The sequence below is a fragment of the Schistocerca serialis genome, chromosome 7 (assembly GCF_023864345.2).
Source record: "Schistocerca serialis cubense isolate TAMUIC-IGC-003099 chromosome 7, iqSchSeri2.2, whole genome shotgun sequence".
NCBI classification, from domain to species: domain Eukaryota; kingdom Metazoa; phylum Arthropoda; class Insecta; order Orthoptera; family Acrididae; genus Schistocerca; species Schistocerca serialis.
In genome coordinates this window covers 183,618,394-183,634,738 of record NC_064644.1, presented here as the reverse complement: position 1 = coordinate 183,634,738, position 16,345 = coordinate 183,618,394, and the positions used below count along the sequence as shown (strand labels likewise).

Genomic DNA, 16,345 nt, shown 5'->3' with positions numbered 1-16,345 from the left:
TTCTGCCTCAGTTGCACTGTGTCGGTGATTGCTGTGCAAACACCGTTTCCACGTATGTGTACACCATAATTACTCTACCACGCAAACATTTGTGGTTACACTCGTCTGGTATGAGGCGTTCAAAGGGTGAGGGGGGGGGGGGGGGGCACTGGTGGCTTGACCGCATTATAATCCTGGGTTCGGGCTGTGGAGGAGGTGGTGTGGGTTAACTGCTGTGCTCTGTTGTGAGGTTGTGAACCACTGAGCGCTGCGTCGGGTCGAAGACACTGTCGTTTCTAGGTCCCTGGTTTAATACATACATACCATGATTTTTGTAACCTCACTGTATATTGCCCTTCTTCCCCATTAGGCCACGCCTATATTCCTGAGAATTTCGATCATTTTGCACCAGTTTACATTGTCGAACGATTTTTTAATAGTTCGACAAGTCCTATGAACGAGTCTTGAATTTTCCAAAGTTTGATTCCATTATCGAGTGCGGCGTCAGAACTACTACTCCGGTACCTCTAGTTTTTCGAAAGTCATGTGATCTTCAATTTTCTTTCCCATCCTTCTGTATATTTTTCATCTATATTCTGTATATAATGAGAGATTATTCAAAGTGTTCCTCGTTCGTAAATCATACATAAATGTTGATTCTTTGTGCGAAGTTCGAGTTACACCTCATGTAAGAAGGAGAGGCTTCTACCAGCGCGTGTCGCAGGTCGACAACGAGAGGATCGCAGTCTATCGGGACTGCTCTTCATTGTTCCGTGATATTGCTACTCGCCTTGGTCGGGTTCCTTTGCCATGCGCATACGGAAACGATATGTTCTCGTGGCACATACAGCCATGAAGCATCTCAGTGGCCTCACATGTCTAGTGCACGAGATGTATTGTTCGCTACGCTGTGCAGTATCGTAGCGCCACTTGCGTCAGGATACAGGCTTGTTTGCAGGAAGGTAAGCATCCACGTAGGCAGTGCGGCGGAGTCTGGGATAGCTTAGCCTGTCAACAAGGCGTTACACCTATAACGCATTAAGGCCTGTGGCCATATTCTATCTCCGATCTCACCGTGACTATCTTTCAACAAGATGACGCAAGACAGCTGCTTCCTTGTGCTGTTTTGATCTGCGTTGATTCAGATTACCTCTTTATTTCCATCCGCTGGAAACACTTTGTCCTCGAGTTCACGATTCCCATGCACCATGATCGTTTAACCATGGCACAGAGATGAACGACCAGTATGTGCTAGCCACTCTCAGTCTGATTCGAAGACCAGTTGGGTTTGCTGCTGATAGCAGAAGTGGTAGCTCTGTGTACTAAATTTCACTCCCAGTATATTACCAGTTCACCCATAAATTTAATCATCAATTGTTCCTAATATACTACATGCGCTCAAAACTAAAGTTTAGTTATTTACTATCGTTTCTGGAGCTGAAATTTTAATTATGAACACTGAATTCAATTAGATTTCGTGCAGCGCACATGAGTCTGCGTATTGCATAGGGCACTCTCGGAAACCAAGAATGGAAGAAAACGAAGGCTGGAAGATTTTACACTACTCTGAAAAACTTAAGGACGAAGTAGATAAAGTAACTTAACATATTAAAAAGTCAGTGACAATCAGTGAGAGTGTGGGTGCGTGTTGTCAGAAGTCTTTCAGTCATGTACAGAAAGCTGGCTGTCACATGGCGTGAGGTCACCGTGACTATAGCGAAGTGTAAAGAGTGTAGGCTGGGATTTCGTATTGCTCATAGCATTGCTTTACATGCATAGCGAGCGTTCCGAATCACAGAACGGCTGCCCGAAGGAGACAAGGTGGTCGATCTCGGTCAACTGCAGCAGCAGATGATCTCTACATTGTGCAACAGGCAAGAACTAACACAACACGTGCCAAATAGCGGACTAATGCACCAACAATTAACAGGACTGCGAGTAACGTAATCTCACGCTCCACGAAGGAATGGTGACTGCATAGGGGTGGTGTCTTTGCCCGACGACCAGGACGTTGAGTTCTGTTGACATCCGCATATCGGAGACACCGTATGCAATTGTGCCAAGAGCTTAGGAACTGGAAAAATGAGGAGTGGGATGGTCAGTTTGGATGAGAGCAGATTCAGTTTGAGAAATCATTCTGGACGTACCCTTGCAAGGTGAGAGATCTGATCACGTAATGCACCCGGGAACGCTGTCGAACGAGGTGTTTCGTAGGCCTTGTGTTATGGTGTAGGGAGACTTAGGTACGCTGACCTCAAAATCTTTGAGCACTATACGCTTACTGGACAACGTTAGTGCGACACTGTTCTCCATCACCATGTTCGTCTTTTCAGGAATGCATTACGACCAGACAATGTTCTTATGGTTGAGAATGCACGAACTTATCAAAGGTGTAGATGGAGGAGCACTTGGAACGAAAGAATATTCTGTGAATGGGTTGTCCCACCCGTCCCTCGACTTATATCCAGTTAGGCATGTGTGGCATGCACTGGGCAGGCGTAACGCACAACGTTGACAAGCACCAACGATCATCCACCATTTGTCAACACTGCTAGTGGAGGAATGGAATTCCTTACCAGTCTTGAGGCCAAGGCAGGAGCACGTGCGGAGACTACATTGCTGCCCACGGTGCTAACACACCGTATTAAAAACCTTGCCTCGCCTTTTGTAATGTCCAGGGAGCCATGATATATCGCGGTTACTTCAGAGTAATTATTGTCTGAAAGTAAAAGTGTCAGTTCTGTTCGTCTCATTAAGTACTTCTTTCATTTACCTTCTGTACTTCAATGTAGCAGTTCTTTCTATGCATGTTATTTGGCAGTACCACATCGTGCTTAAGTTGATCAGATCGTTGGAGACGCAGTAAAATATTTGTTTGAGTACGAATTGTGGAGGAAAACTGTCATGACATTTTCAAAGAAAACATCTGTTTCCCTGAAATGACTTAGTGAAACCATACAGAACTTAATCTTTGTGAGGAAATGCAGCTTTGTACGCCATTCCAATACAACGGTATTCCAATACCTGCAATACCGCAACAGAAATACACTGAAGAAATTGGTACACCTTCCTAATATAGCCTAGAGCCCCCGAGAGCACGGAGGTGTTGCAACACGACATGGCACGGAATCGACTAATGTCTGCAGGGAATTGACACCATGAATCCATGAGTCCTGCTGGGCTATCAATAAATCCGTAAGACTGCGAGGGGGTGGAGATCTCTTCTGAACAGCACGTTGCAAGGAATCCCTGATATGCTCCATAATGTTCATGTCTGGGGAGTTTGGTGGCCAGCGGAAGTGTTTAAACTCAGAATAATGTCCGTGGAGCCACTTTCTAGCAATTCTGGACGTATGGGGTGTGGCATTGTCTTGCTGGAATTGCCCAAGTCCGTCGGAATGCACAATTGACATGAATGGGTGCAGGTGATCAGACAGGATGCTTACGTACGTGTCACCTGTCAGAGTCGTATCTAGACGTATCAGGGGTTCCATATCAATCCAATTGCACACGCCTCACACCATTACAGAGCCTCCATCAGCTTGAAAAGTCTCCTGCTGACACGCAGGGTCCATGGATTCATGAGGTTGTCTCCATACCCGTGCACGTCCATCCGCTCAGCACAATTTGAAACGACACTCGTGCGACCAGGTAACATATTTCCAGTCATCAACAGTCGAATGTCGGTGTTCATGGACCCAGGCGAGGCGTGAAACTTTGTGTCGTGCAGTCATCAAAGTTACACGATTGGGCTATCGGCTCCGAAAGCCCATATCGATTATGTTGAATGGTTCGTACGCTGATACTTGTTGATGACCTAGTATTGAAATCTGCAACAATTTGCGGAAGGGTTGCACTTGTGTCACGCTGAACGATTCTCTTCAGTCGTTGCTGGTCCCATTTTGCAGGATCTTTTTCCGGCCGCAGCGATGTCGGAAATCCGATGTTTTACCGGATTCGTAATATTAACGGTACACTCGTTAAATAGTCGTACGACAAAACTCATACTTCATTGCTACGTCGGAGATGCTGTGTCCCATCCGACTTTAACATCACGTTCAAACTCATTTACATCTTGATAACCTGCCATTGCCACAGCAGTAACGGAACTAACAACTGCGTCACGAACTTGTTGTCTTATATAGGCGTTACCGACCGCAGCGCCGTATTCTGCCTGTTTACGTATCTCTTTAGAAATACGCATGCCTACACCAGTTTCTTCAGTGCTTCACTGTATTTGATGCTCTAGTTTATTCCCTAGATAGGATGGAATTATGGATGGAAAAAAGCCCCTCGAGAAAGCACAAATGTAACTGGTGTCTACATATGTATTCCTCAGAACACCTTGACTGAGGTGTTTGATGAGAACGACTGTTGACAGGTCCCGTTCGAGTTGTAAGTTTCCTGATTTTCCCGACATGTTCTTTTCGCGGGATCTATTTGGAAGAAGTATATGTTGCTTCTGTCTTCTTGGATTAGCCCCTCTCAGAAGTTTAATCTTTCCGTAATACTCAACACCTATTTTGCTATTACTCGGCAGCGCTCTCGTGCGTTCTAAAGAAACCTGTAACGAAACATACGGCTCTTGTTTGGATCTCTAACTCTTCCATTGATCTTCTTTCCTGCATTATGTAGTTGTTTCATTGTAGGTCGCTCACAGTGGATACTTCTACATATTTTTCGATAAGTTCCAGTTATTTGTCGCCAGCGCAAAATGAACAGTATTAGGTCTTCCCGTCTGTTAATAAGCAATGTATTAAAATTCTTTACGCTGAGAACCGCCCGCAAGTGCCTGCACAAAGCGATGCTTTCCTTCAGTTTCCTTGAATTTCGTAACGAATTTGTGGGAATGCGACTTCCCTGTATTCCGGCAGTAGCCAGTACTATATTTATATGTACTGTAAACAGTAACGACACATTACACTTCCATGACATATATCCGGAGTCACATTTACAACTGACGAATTCTTTCCACTCAGAACGATGTGCTTAATTCTCTCCTTTAGGAAGTCGCAAATTCGGTCCGAAGATCCTGTGTTCATTAAAACTGGGATATCCTCCTCCTTCCCCCAATTATGAAAAAAGTAGTTCAGAACAATGCCATGCGAATTCTTGTCCTTTGCTGCTGTTTTAATTGTGTGACTACCTCTCTACAGCTGACAACTTCAAATATCTTCCATTTTTTAAATTTATTTTTATGTTTATTTATTTTCTTCAGTCATCAGCCTTCTGACTGGCATGATGCATCCCGCCACGAATATCTCCCCTGTGCCAATGATTTCATCTCAAAGTAGCACACGCAGCCTACGTCTTCAGTTAGTTGTTGGATATACTTCAGTCTCTGTCTTTCTCTACTGTTATTATTCCATTCATGTCCCAACAAATCTATGGAATTTATTCCCTGATGTTCTTTCTTCATCATCTCCTCATTGTCTTTCGTATATTCATTTCATCTTCAGTTCTTCGGAGAACCGTCTCATTTTTTACTTCATCAGTCCGCCTAATTTATAACATTCTTTTTTAGCTCCACATCTCAAATGCTTCGATTGGTCTTTGTTCCGGTATTCCCACGGTCCGTTATTCACTACCTTACAATGCTATGTTCCAAAAGAACATTCTGAGAAATTTCTTCCTCGAACCTATGTTTAATATTAGCAAAGTTCTCTACGTAAGGAAGGTCCGTTTGGCCTTTGCTAGTCTGCCTTTTACGTCACCCGTGCTTCGTCTGTCATGGATTATTTTGCTTCCGAGATAGCAGAATTCCTTTCAATTCTTCCGTTTCGTGTCACCAATATTGATTTTAAGTTTCTAGCCATTTTCATTTCCGCTACTTCTTGTTACTTTCGTCTTTCTTCCGTTTACCCGCACTCCACATTCTGTAGTCACTTAGACCGTTCGCTCCAGTCAACAGCTTCTGTAATTTTTTTTCACTTTCACTGAGGATAGCAATGCCATCAGCGGAATCTTAACATTAGTATCGTTTCGCTTTGAACTTTTATGTCCGTGATTGCTTCTTTCATGGGTAAATGGCATCGTTGGCTGGTAGGTCCTATCCGCGGAAGTCTCGACGCCACAGTAGACGACTTGCGCGCCGGTAATAAGGATGAAATGATGACAAGGACAACATAACACCCAGTGGACGACCGGAGAAAATCTCCAACCCGGCCGGGAATCGAACCCGGGCCCGCTTGCATCGCAGACAAGCACGTTACCACCCAGCTAAGCAGGCGGCCTTTGATGGGTATATTGAACAGTAGAGAGGAAGAACTACATCCCTGTCTTACATCCTTTTTAATCCGAGCGCCTCGTTCTTGTTCTTCCACTCTTATTGTTTCTTGTAAATATTGTACACTACCCGACTTTCCCTACAGTTTACTTCTATTACTCTCAGAACGTTGAATATCTTGCACCATTTTACACTATCCAACGTTGTTTTCTAGGTAGACGAATCGTATGAGCGTAACTTGATTCTTTTTTTCTTTTTTTTTCTTCAGTCTTGTTTCCATTATCAAGCGCAGCTTCAGTAACTGCCTCTCTGGTGTCTGTACATTTCCTAGAGCTAAACTCTTTGTCATATAACTGGTCCTTAATTTTCTGTACATTATTCTTGTCAGCAACTTGAATGCATCAACTGTTGAGCTGATCGTGCGATAGTTCTCGCGCTTATCGCTCTTGCTATTTTGAGCCTGATCTCAGATTCTATACACCAACTTGAATACTCATTTGATTGCTGCTTACCCCAATGATTTTAAAAATTCCAAGGAATTGCTGTTTATCCCTTCTGCCTCTTTCTGATGTGAAGCGTTCCAGAACTCTTGTAAATTGTGGCTCTAGTACTGGACCCCTTATATCTTCCGTATCGACTGCAGTTTCTGTTTTTTACCGCGTCTGCAAGGTGACAATCCCCACATCAATCGCCACTTTGCATTTTTGAATAATCAGTTAGGGCAGTAATGATGAGTAGGCGCATGGATATGAACAAATTTGCGGTTCATCGCGCTATAACAGAGATAGCTAAGGGATGAGCTATGAGAATGTGCTGCATTCGTTAAGTGCAAATAATTTTTGCTGAAAGAGTTTGGTGCGAGATTGTAATCAGGATGGCGGTGGCGGGAAGCCAGCAGCGCATTGGCCCGAAGGTCGAATTTTACAGCCTTCAGCACCCGAGGTGTGTTGGCACCACCAGGGCGGTCTCCAGCGCCAGGGCTTTGATGCCAGCCGACAGGCAGGAGGAATTTCCGGTGGAACACTGAGAGGCAAGAAGAATGTCTCCCCAAAGTTAATAAGGCAGGGAAACGCTGTGTCCCACTCGGTCGTGTCGCCTTGGGCTCACAAAAGCGTCGCGGGTGACATTGCAAGGAATGTACCTCCGCGAATCCGCCACTCCACTTTTGAGCATGGGACAGAGGATCAGAATGTGTCCCGTTAAATGCTGGCGCCAAGGAAGCGTGTGGCTAGTTATTTGGACGAGCGGTGACTCTCACAGACGTGACATAAGCGGTGTTTCCAACGCATTCACAGTCGATCGGGAGTATTGCCCATTGTTGCTATTGGACAACCACCCCAGCAGAGCGGCACACCGCACTAAATTTTTGATAGAAAGCAGACACATGCGTCTCAGCGTCTTTCCGATGAGGACGCAGTACTCTGTCCCACGCGATGGAGAATGATTGCGGAGTAGCTGTGCACCTTACCCGGAACGCAAGGTAATTTGGCGGGATTGTGTCGCGTACATGCGCCGCTGTGGTTGGAGAGTCATCGCACCTGATCGGCTAACAAAAACGACGAGAACAGCAAGCTGGCGACCCTCTCGTGGTGCATAAGAGCAGAGCAGGTAATGTACGCAGCTCCGGCCGTAGCACGATCAGCCTTGCAGTTCACAGTAGTGAAATGGATGGCCATTGACCTACTGAGTACCACAGAACATTCTCGCATTTTATTTTATTATTATTATTATTATTATTATTTTTTGTTCCTAAGGGACCAAACTGCTGAGGTCACCGGCCCCTAGACTTACACACTACTTAAACTAACTTTTGCTAAGAACAACACACACACCCTTGCCTGAGAAGGACTCGAACCTCTGGCGGGAGGGGCCACGCGATCCGGGACATGGCTCCTCAACCCGAGCGGCCATTCCGCGTGGCATCTCGCATTACTTCTGTGATTACATACAGATTGAAAGTACGTGGCCTAGAATCTTGCGCTCTCATTCACTTAAGGGGAAGTGCCAATCCCCATCGCTAGGTTTCATGTTTGTTGATTTCGTTATTAAGATATTAATCTGCATATATTCAAGAGACATTATCTCGTTAACGCGGTTTATGAGCATATGTACATTCTCAAGAGGAATAAATCTGATTACCTTTCCTGACACTTCAGACCTACATTGACACGCTAACCCTATCATGCAACCTAGACAAAAAATTTAGTGGTGCTAACTTAATGTTAATGTTAATAATCAGGAAAAGATTTTTGAAATCATATGTGTGGAGTGTGGCATGCTATGGGTGTGAAACATGGACTCTCGGGACAGAGGAACACCAGAAGCTAAATTCTTTTTAAATGTGGTGCTATAGACGCATGCTCAAAATAAAATGGATCGACAAGGTCACAAACGAAGTGGTTCTGGAAAGAGCAGGTGAGAAGAGAAGCTGCTGGAGTTTCATTGTTAAAAGAAGAATCCAATTTACAGGCCATCTGAACACAATCATAGAGGGATATGTCGAGGGAAAAAGACCAAGAGGAAGACCACGACTGAGGTACATGGACCAAATCGTGAAAGATGTGGGATGTAACACCTATAAAGAAATGAAGAGAAAAACTGAAAGACTCACAGAACGGAGACAAGCTGCCATTGTAGCTGTTGCAAACCAATCCTTGGATCGACCACTACAGAAGAAGAACTTAATGTTAATAATTTACATCCATCACTACTTTCTGTGAGGCAAGCGACCTCACCCAATTCGATTCTTCAACAGAGGCCTGTATTGCATAGTCAGATGTCATTACGCGTACAAGAATAGCATTGAGGGAATTTATAACAGAAGGTCGATTTCAGCAAATAGTTCATTTGCATATCGCCTCACGGTAGAGAAGGAAACTCGGAGGTCGCTAACCACGCCCTCAGACAATCCGTCACCTCACAGAGGCCTTCAGTATAGTCTTTTCATGGAGCCATTTCTCTTTGGCTCTCCAGCGCTTCATATTTATTGAATTCCTATGTGATTTATGTTGCTGTGTACCTGTATTCCCTTGAAAATTTTTGTTATTCCTTCTTTTGTCTATCACTTATTTTTTCGTGTTAGCCAAGGTTTCTTCAAAGTTATCTTTATTGTAAGTATGTTTGCTTTTCTAACATCTGTGATTACTCTTTTTAAAGACGTTTAGTCTTCTTCAACTGAACTGCCTACTGTGGTATGTCGCAGTATCCACATTTTTAGCAAACTTCAAACGTCTCACCCTTCCTCAGTACTTCAATATCCAACTTCTTACCACGCTGATTCGTTCGTACGTTTCTCTTTAATTGCAATATATTCTTCCTGTTATAACAGCATAATCTGGAAACTTACAACATGACGTGTTCTGTCGTCAGAGCCTCTGAGACAGGTGCTCTATAAAAACATGCGTTATCTTTAATTCTATAAACCACCCAGATTAATTCCCATTCAGAATTTGTAATAACCTTACTAGGCACTGTAGAAGCGTTAATGGAGATGTTCAAAAATGGTTCAAATGGCTCTGAGCAATATAGGACTTAACATCTGTGGTCATCAGTCCCCTAGAACTTAGAACTACTTAAACCTAACTAACCTAAGGACATCACACACAGCCATGTCCGAGGCAAGATTCGAACCTGCGATCGTAGCAGTCGCGCGGTTCCGGACTGAGCGCCTAGAACCGCTAGACCACCGCGGCCGGCAATGGAGATGTGCTGGCACCATTAGCATCTAGCGTACCTTAACGTAACATATTTCAATCTCAGTTTAAAATTTCGCTGTTACCCTCTAGTGTATCAGTTAGTTATCTGCTCACCATGTTGGCATTGCCACCCTTACTACAGTAGATTAATTTTGGAATTTACTCGTGGATTCTTCCGAAGTTAACACGCATTATGTTAAAATACTCTCTTTTAATCCACAAGCACTAATGGACTACTCTGACATAAAAAAATAAATTTTTGGCTAATACAAACAACAGAAAAAAGTTACCGTAAAGACAATTTCTCTGGACGAGCTCTTATAGAAACACCTTTGAAAATAAATAAATAAAAACTCCAGCCCTGAAATGTATTAGAAGTCCGCAAATGTCAATCGTAGAGAATGTGATACGTGTAATGCGACGTGTCACAGTCAAATATTACTAACATAAAGAAACTTAGAACAATGGCTGTATCCACTCGATGTAGTAGATTATGCTATTTACAAATTAGTGTCATATCTAATTACACTTCATTTTAACCATATTTTAATGCAATTGCAAAACATGGCGTGGAAGATCCGCCAATACTTAACACTAATAAAAAGGAGAGAATATGTCCACTTAGGAGCATGTATTTTTCACAATTAGGACAATCTAGAGTCAGATTGGTGTCCTTTCTTTAAGGAAGAGATTCATATGGTACAATTATTGTTCACACAGAACGACGATATTATATGGCCCATCGACAGGGAGGTGTTTCCACACTGACAGAAATATTTCTTGTGACAGAAAACGGTGAATTACTCAGGTGAAGTGTGTGCGACAAAACAGTCCGACAATCCAATCTCCCTGACTTAGAGTAGTGTAGCGCTTGACGCAGTCACGTCGATTACATATTTGAGCGTAAGATTGCAGAGCGATATGAAGTGGAACAAGCATGTAATGGCAGTTGTGGGGAAGGCGGATAGTTGTCTTCGGTTCATTGGTAGAATTTTGAGAAGATGTGGTTCATCTGTAAAGGAGACCGCTTATAAAACACTAATACGACCTATTCTTGAGTACTGTTCGAGCGTTTGAGATCCCTATCAGGTCGGATTGAGGGCGGTCGTAGAAGCAATTGAGAGGCGGGCTGCTAGATTTGTTACTGGTAGGTTTGATCATCACGCGTGTGTTACGGAGATGCTTCAGGACCTCGGGTGGGACTCTCTAGAAGAAAGGAGGCGTTCTTTTCGTGAATCGCTGATGAGGAAATTTAGAGAAGCAGCATTTGAGGCTGACTGCAGTACAATTTTACTGCCGCCATCTTATAGTTCGCGGAAAGACCACAAAAATAAGATAAGAGAGATTAGGGCTCGTACAGAGGCATATAGGCAGTCATTTTTCCCTCGTTCTATTTGGGAGTGGAACAGAGAGAGAAGATGCTAGTTGTGGTACGAGGTGCCCTCCGCCACGCACAGTATGGTGGACTGCGGAGTATGTATATGGATGTAGATGTAATCTAAGAGCAGCTCAAGTCGGAACAACCGATCTATTGTTTGACTCTGCCACTACCTGTGAGTACATCCTGCACGCTGTCACCTTACAGCCGGCCGGAGTGGCCGAGCGGTTCTAGGCGCTAAATTCTGGAACCGCGCGACCGCTGTGGTCGCAGGTTCGAATCCTGCCTCGGGCATGGGTGTGTGTGATGTCCTTAGGTTAGTTAGGTTTAAGTAATTCTAAGTTCTAGGGGACTGATGACCTCAGCAGTTAAGTCCCATAGCGCTCAGAGCCATTTTTTTTGTCACCTTACGACATGTTTGTTTATTGTACACTGACTTACTCAAGAAATTCTGTCTAACTTCGGAGAAAAAGAAAGAAAATTAATGTCCTGGTACATTTTAGTCTATTTAAAGAAATAATTATGAGGATGAAACATAACACCGTGATTTTAGATAATAAAGTATGAAAGCTGGAGAAAAATACTCACTACGTTACTGAGTAGTGGGTCGATCACATTTGAATATACGATGCACAAAGAAGTACAGCTTCCAGCCTTTCGTCCTTCATATGATGGGTCTACCCATTCTAACTTTAATTTTATACGAAATTAGAATTATATTAATACCTTCAGCTGCTGACGGGAGTTGATATACACTCCTGGAAATTGAAATAAGAACACCGTGAATTCATTGTCCCAGGAAGGGGAAACTTTATTGACGCATTCCTGGGGTCAGATACATCACATGATCACACTGACAGAACCACAGGCACATAGACACAGGCAACAGAGCATGCACAATGTCGGCACTAGTACAGTGTATATCCACCTTTCGCAGCAATGCAGGCTGCTATTCTCCCATGGAGACGATCGTAGAGATGCTGGATGTAGTCCTGTGGAACGGCTTGCCATGCCATTTCCACCTGGCGCCTCAGTTGGACCAGCGTTCGTGCTGGACGTGCAGACCGCGTGAGACGACGCTTCATCCAGTCCCAAACATGCTCAATGGGGGACAGATCCGGAGATCTTGCTGGCCAGGGTAGTTGACTTACACCTTCTAGAGCACGTTGGGTGGCACGGGATACATGCGGACGTGCATTGTTCTGTTGGAACAGCTAGTTCCCTTGCCGGTCTAGGAATGGTAGAACGATGGGTTCGATGACGGTTTGGATGTACCGTGCACTATTCAGTGTCCCCTCGACGATCACCAGTGGTGTACGGCCAGTGTAGGAGATCGCTCCCCACACCATGATGCCGGGTGTTGGCCCTGTGTGCCTCGGTCGTATGCAGTCCTGATTGTGGCGCTCACCTGCACGGCGCCAAACACGCATACGACCATCATTGGCACCAAGGCAGAAGCGACTCTCATCGCTGAAGACGACACGTCTCCATTCGTCCCTCCATTCACGCCTGTCGCGACACCACTGGAGGCGGGCTGCACGATGTTGGGGCGTGAGCGGAAGACGGCCTAACGGTGTGCGGGACCGTAGCCCAGCTTCATGGAGACGGTTGCGAATGGTCCTCGCCGATACCCCAGGAGCAACAGTGTCCCTAATTTGCTGGGAAGTGGCGGTGCGGTCCCCTACGGCACTGCGTAGGATCCTACGGTCTTGGCGTGCATCCGTGCGTCGCTGCGGTCCGGTCCCAGGTCGACGGGCACGTGCACCTTCCGCCGACCACTGGCGACAACATCAATGTACTGTGGAGACCTCACGCCCCACGTGTTGAGCAATTCGGCGGAACGTCCACCCGGCCTCCCGCATGCCCACTATACGCCCTCGCTCAAAGTCCGTCAACTGCACATACGGTTCACGTCCACGCTGTCGCGGCATGCTACCAGTGTTAAAGACTGCGATGGAGCTCCGTATGCCACGGAAACTGGCTGACACTGACGGCGGCGGTGCACAAATGCTGCGCAGCTAGCGCCATTCGACGGCCAACACCGCAGTTCCTGGTGTGTCCGCTGTGCCGTGCGTGTGATCATTGCTTGTACAGCCCTCTCGCAGTGTCCGGAGCAAGTATGGTGGGTCTGACACACCGGTGTCAATGTGTTCTTTTTTCCATTTCCAGGAGTGTATATCCACGGGGACAGGTGAAAATGTTGAGAATCTGTGCCCCAACCGGGACTCGAACCCGGTATCTCCTGCTTACATGGCAGATGCTCTATCCATCCTTTTTTTTCTCCTTAATCTCTTTTTGTTCGTTTTAGTTCGTTGCCTCTGCTCGGGGCGGACGTCGCAAGACACCCGTTTCAGTTCGTCGTTCATCCATTAACTCAGTTTTTTTATTACAGAGGGCAGCTAACCCTCTGACTGAACACGCTGAGCTACCGTGCCGGCCATCTAAGCCACCGAGGGCACAGAGGATAGTGCGACCGCAGGGACTATCTCGCGCACGCCTCCCGCGAGACCCACATTCTCACCCGGTATGTCCATACACTACATTCGTTGTGTCCCACCACAACACACTCATTACTCGTGGAACACATTCTTACCAATTCCCGTAAGAGTTCGGGGAATATGTGTGCGTCCGCACAGAAGAAGAAGGTCATGACCGGTATTGCAAGAACTATATACTTATATTATAATGGTGTCTGTTCTTTCGGTATGAGGTGGAGGGCGTTCCATTCACAGAGGATGCATCACGTGACGCCTGAGACGAAAAAAGGGTCAGTGTCATGATCTCAGTCCTCGCCCGATTCCCACCCCCACCCCCAAACTTATCCTCCCCCACCCTTACTCCACAAACACACAAGAAGTTCAGATCAGTGATATTCGCTGAACAAACTGTGGACACAGTCGCTTTGAGACATGTAGCGTGTGCTGCCTCGCCGTGAAAGTTTTATCATTGTGCCACATTGGAACGTAAAATTAATCTACCAAAAGAGTTATCAGGCTTTCTTAGCGTTGCAAAAAATTTGCTGGGTACGGTACATCTTTAATGGAACTTGAAAGCTCATAAACATCTGGACAAATAAGACTAATCTACCAGTATAGGTATCAGACGCTCTCAGTGTCAGAAAAGTTTGTGGGGCACGGTATACCTTTAACGGATCTTGAAGACTCTTAAACATCTAGATGGACATCCTTCGCTTAAAACTTTATTAATGTCTAAGTGACAGGTTTGGTTCTTTCTTTTCATGTTTCCGTAAATCTTGGATGTTTCATTTCTTATTGTTGTACATCATTCAACAAAAATGCAGACCAAAATGTAAGCACGTCAGCAGCATAAATCGTAAAAGCTGTTTCACTTGGTCGTAATACTGTTATACATGTAAACAGCAAATCAGACACATTCGCGCAGTAATTTTTACAACGGTACCAACTGCAGTAATAATAAAGTAATGTAATTACGTCAAAAATAAATATTATGCTCTTTATGAAAAGTAGACGATATGTTGAATAACATAATGCTTCTGTATTTCAAAAAAGATCTACAGACCGAGTGAGGTGGCGCAGTGGTTAACACTAGACTCGCATTCGGGAGAAGGACGGCTCAAACCAACCTGATTTAGGTTTTCCATGATTTTCCTAAATCGCTTCAGGCAAATGCTCGGATGATTACTTCGAAAGGCCACGGCCGACTTCCTTCCCGATCCTTCCCTAATCCGATGGCACCGATGTCCTCGCTGTTTGGTCCCCTCACCCCAAATCAACCTACCAAGCATCTTCTACAGAACTAGCTCTGGCGTTATTTAGTGCGGGAACTCCAATAAGAGCAAAGTCTCGTTTGGTATTAGTCTAAAGTTCCGGTCTGACTGAAGGATGAAGATAGCACTAAAGAGATACTCGGAAGCCCCAAAGAAATTTGTATAGGCATGCGTATTCAAATACAGAGATATGTAAACAGACAGAATGCGACAGTACGGTTCACAATGGCTATATAAGACAACAAGTGTCTGGTGCAGTTGTTAGATCAGTTACTGCTGCAACAATGGCAGCTTATCAAGATTTAAGTGAGTTTGAACGTGGCGTTATAGTCGGCGCACGAGCTATGGGATACAGCATCACCGAGGTTGCAATGAAGTGGGGATTTTCCCATACGACCATTTCACGGATGCACCGTGAATATCATGAAGCCGGTAAAACATCTAATCTCCGACATCTCCGCGGCTGCAAAAAAATCCTGCAAGAACGGGACCAGCGACGACTGAAGAAAATTGTTCAATGTGACAAAAGTGCAACCCTTCCTCAAATTGCTGTAGATTTCAATGCTGGGCCATCAACAAGTGTCAGCGTGCGAACCATTCAATGAAACATAATCGATGTGGGCTTTCGGAACGAAGGCCAACTCGTGTACCCTCGATGACTGCATGACACAAGGCCTTACGCCTCACCTAAGCCCGGCAACACTGACTTTGGGCTGTTGTTGACTGCGAACATGTAGCCTGGTCGAACGAGTCTCTTTTCAAGTTGTATCTAGAGGATGCAGTGTGCGGGTACGGAGACAACCCCATGAATCTACGGACCCTGCATGTCAGCAGGGGAATGTTCAAGCTGGTGGAGGGTCTGTAATGACGAGGGGAATATGCAGTTGGAGTGATATGGGACCCCTGACAACGTCTAGATAAGTCTGACAGGTGACATGTACGTAAGCTTCCTGTCTGATCACCTGCATCCATTCACTTCCTTTGTGCATTCCGATGGACTTGGGCCATTCCAGCAGTGAATGCGACACCCCACACGTCCAGAATTGTTATAGAATGGCTTCAGGAACACTCTTCAGAGTTTAAACACCTTGCTGGCCACCAAACTCACCACACATGAACATTATTGAGCAAATCTGGGATGCCTTGCAACGTTCTGTTCAGAAGAGATCTCCCACCCGCTTGTACTCTTACGGATTTATGGACGGTCGGTGCAGGATTCATGGTGTCAATTCCCTCCAGCACTATTTCAGACATTAGTTGAGTATATGCCACGTCGTGTTGCGGTACTTCTGCGTACTCGTGGGGGCTCTACACGATAT

General features: G+C 45.2%; 1 protein-coding gene across 1 annotated transcript in view; it reads right to left on the bottom strand.

The window, feature by feature from the left end:
- LOC126412959 (dipeptidase 1-like) overlaps nucleotides 1-7,881 on the bottom strand; it is a 162,443-nt gene extending 154,562 nt beyond the window's left edge. Inside the window, exon 1 of the mRNA XM_050082850.1 lies at nucleotides 7,744-7,881. Coding sequence (XP_049938807.1) covers nucleotides 7,744-7,881 — 138 coding nt within the window. The remainder of the gene's footprint in view (nucleotides 1-7,743) is intronic.
- Nucleotides 7,882-16,345: the final 8,464 nt, after the last annotated feature.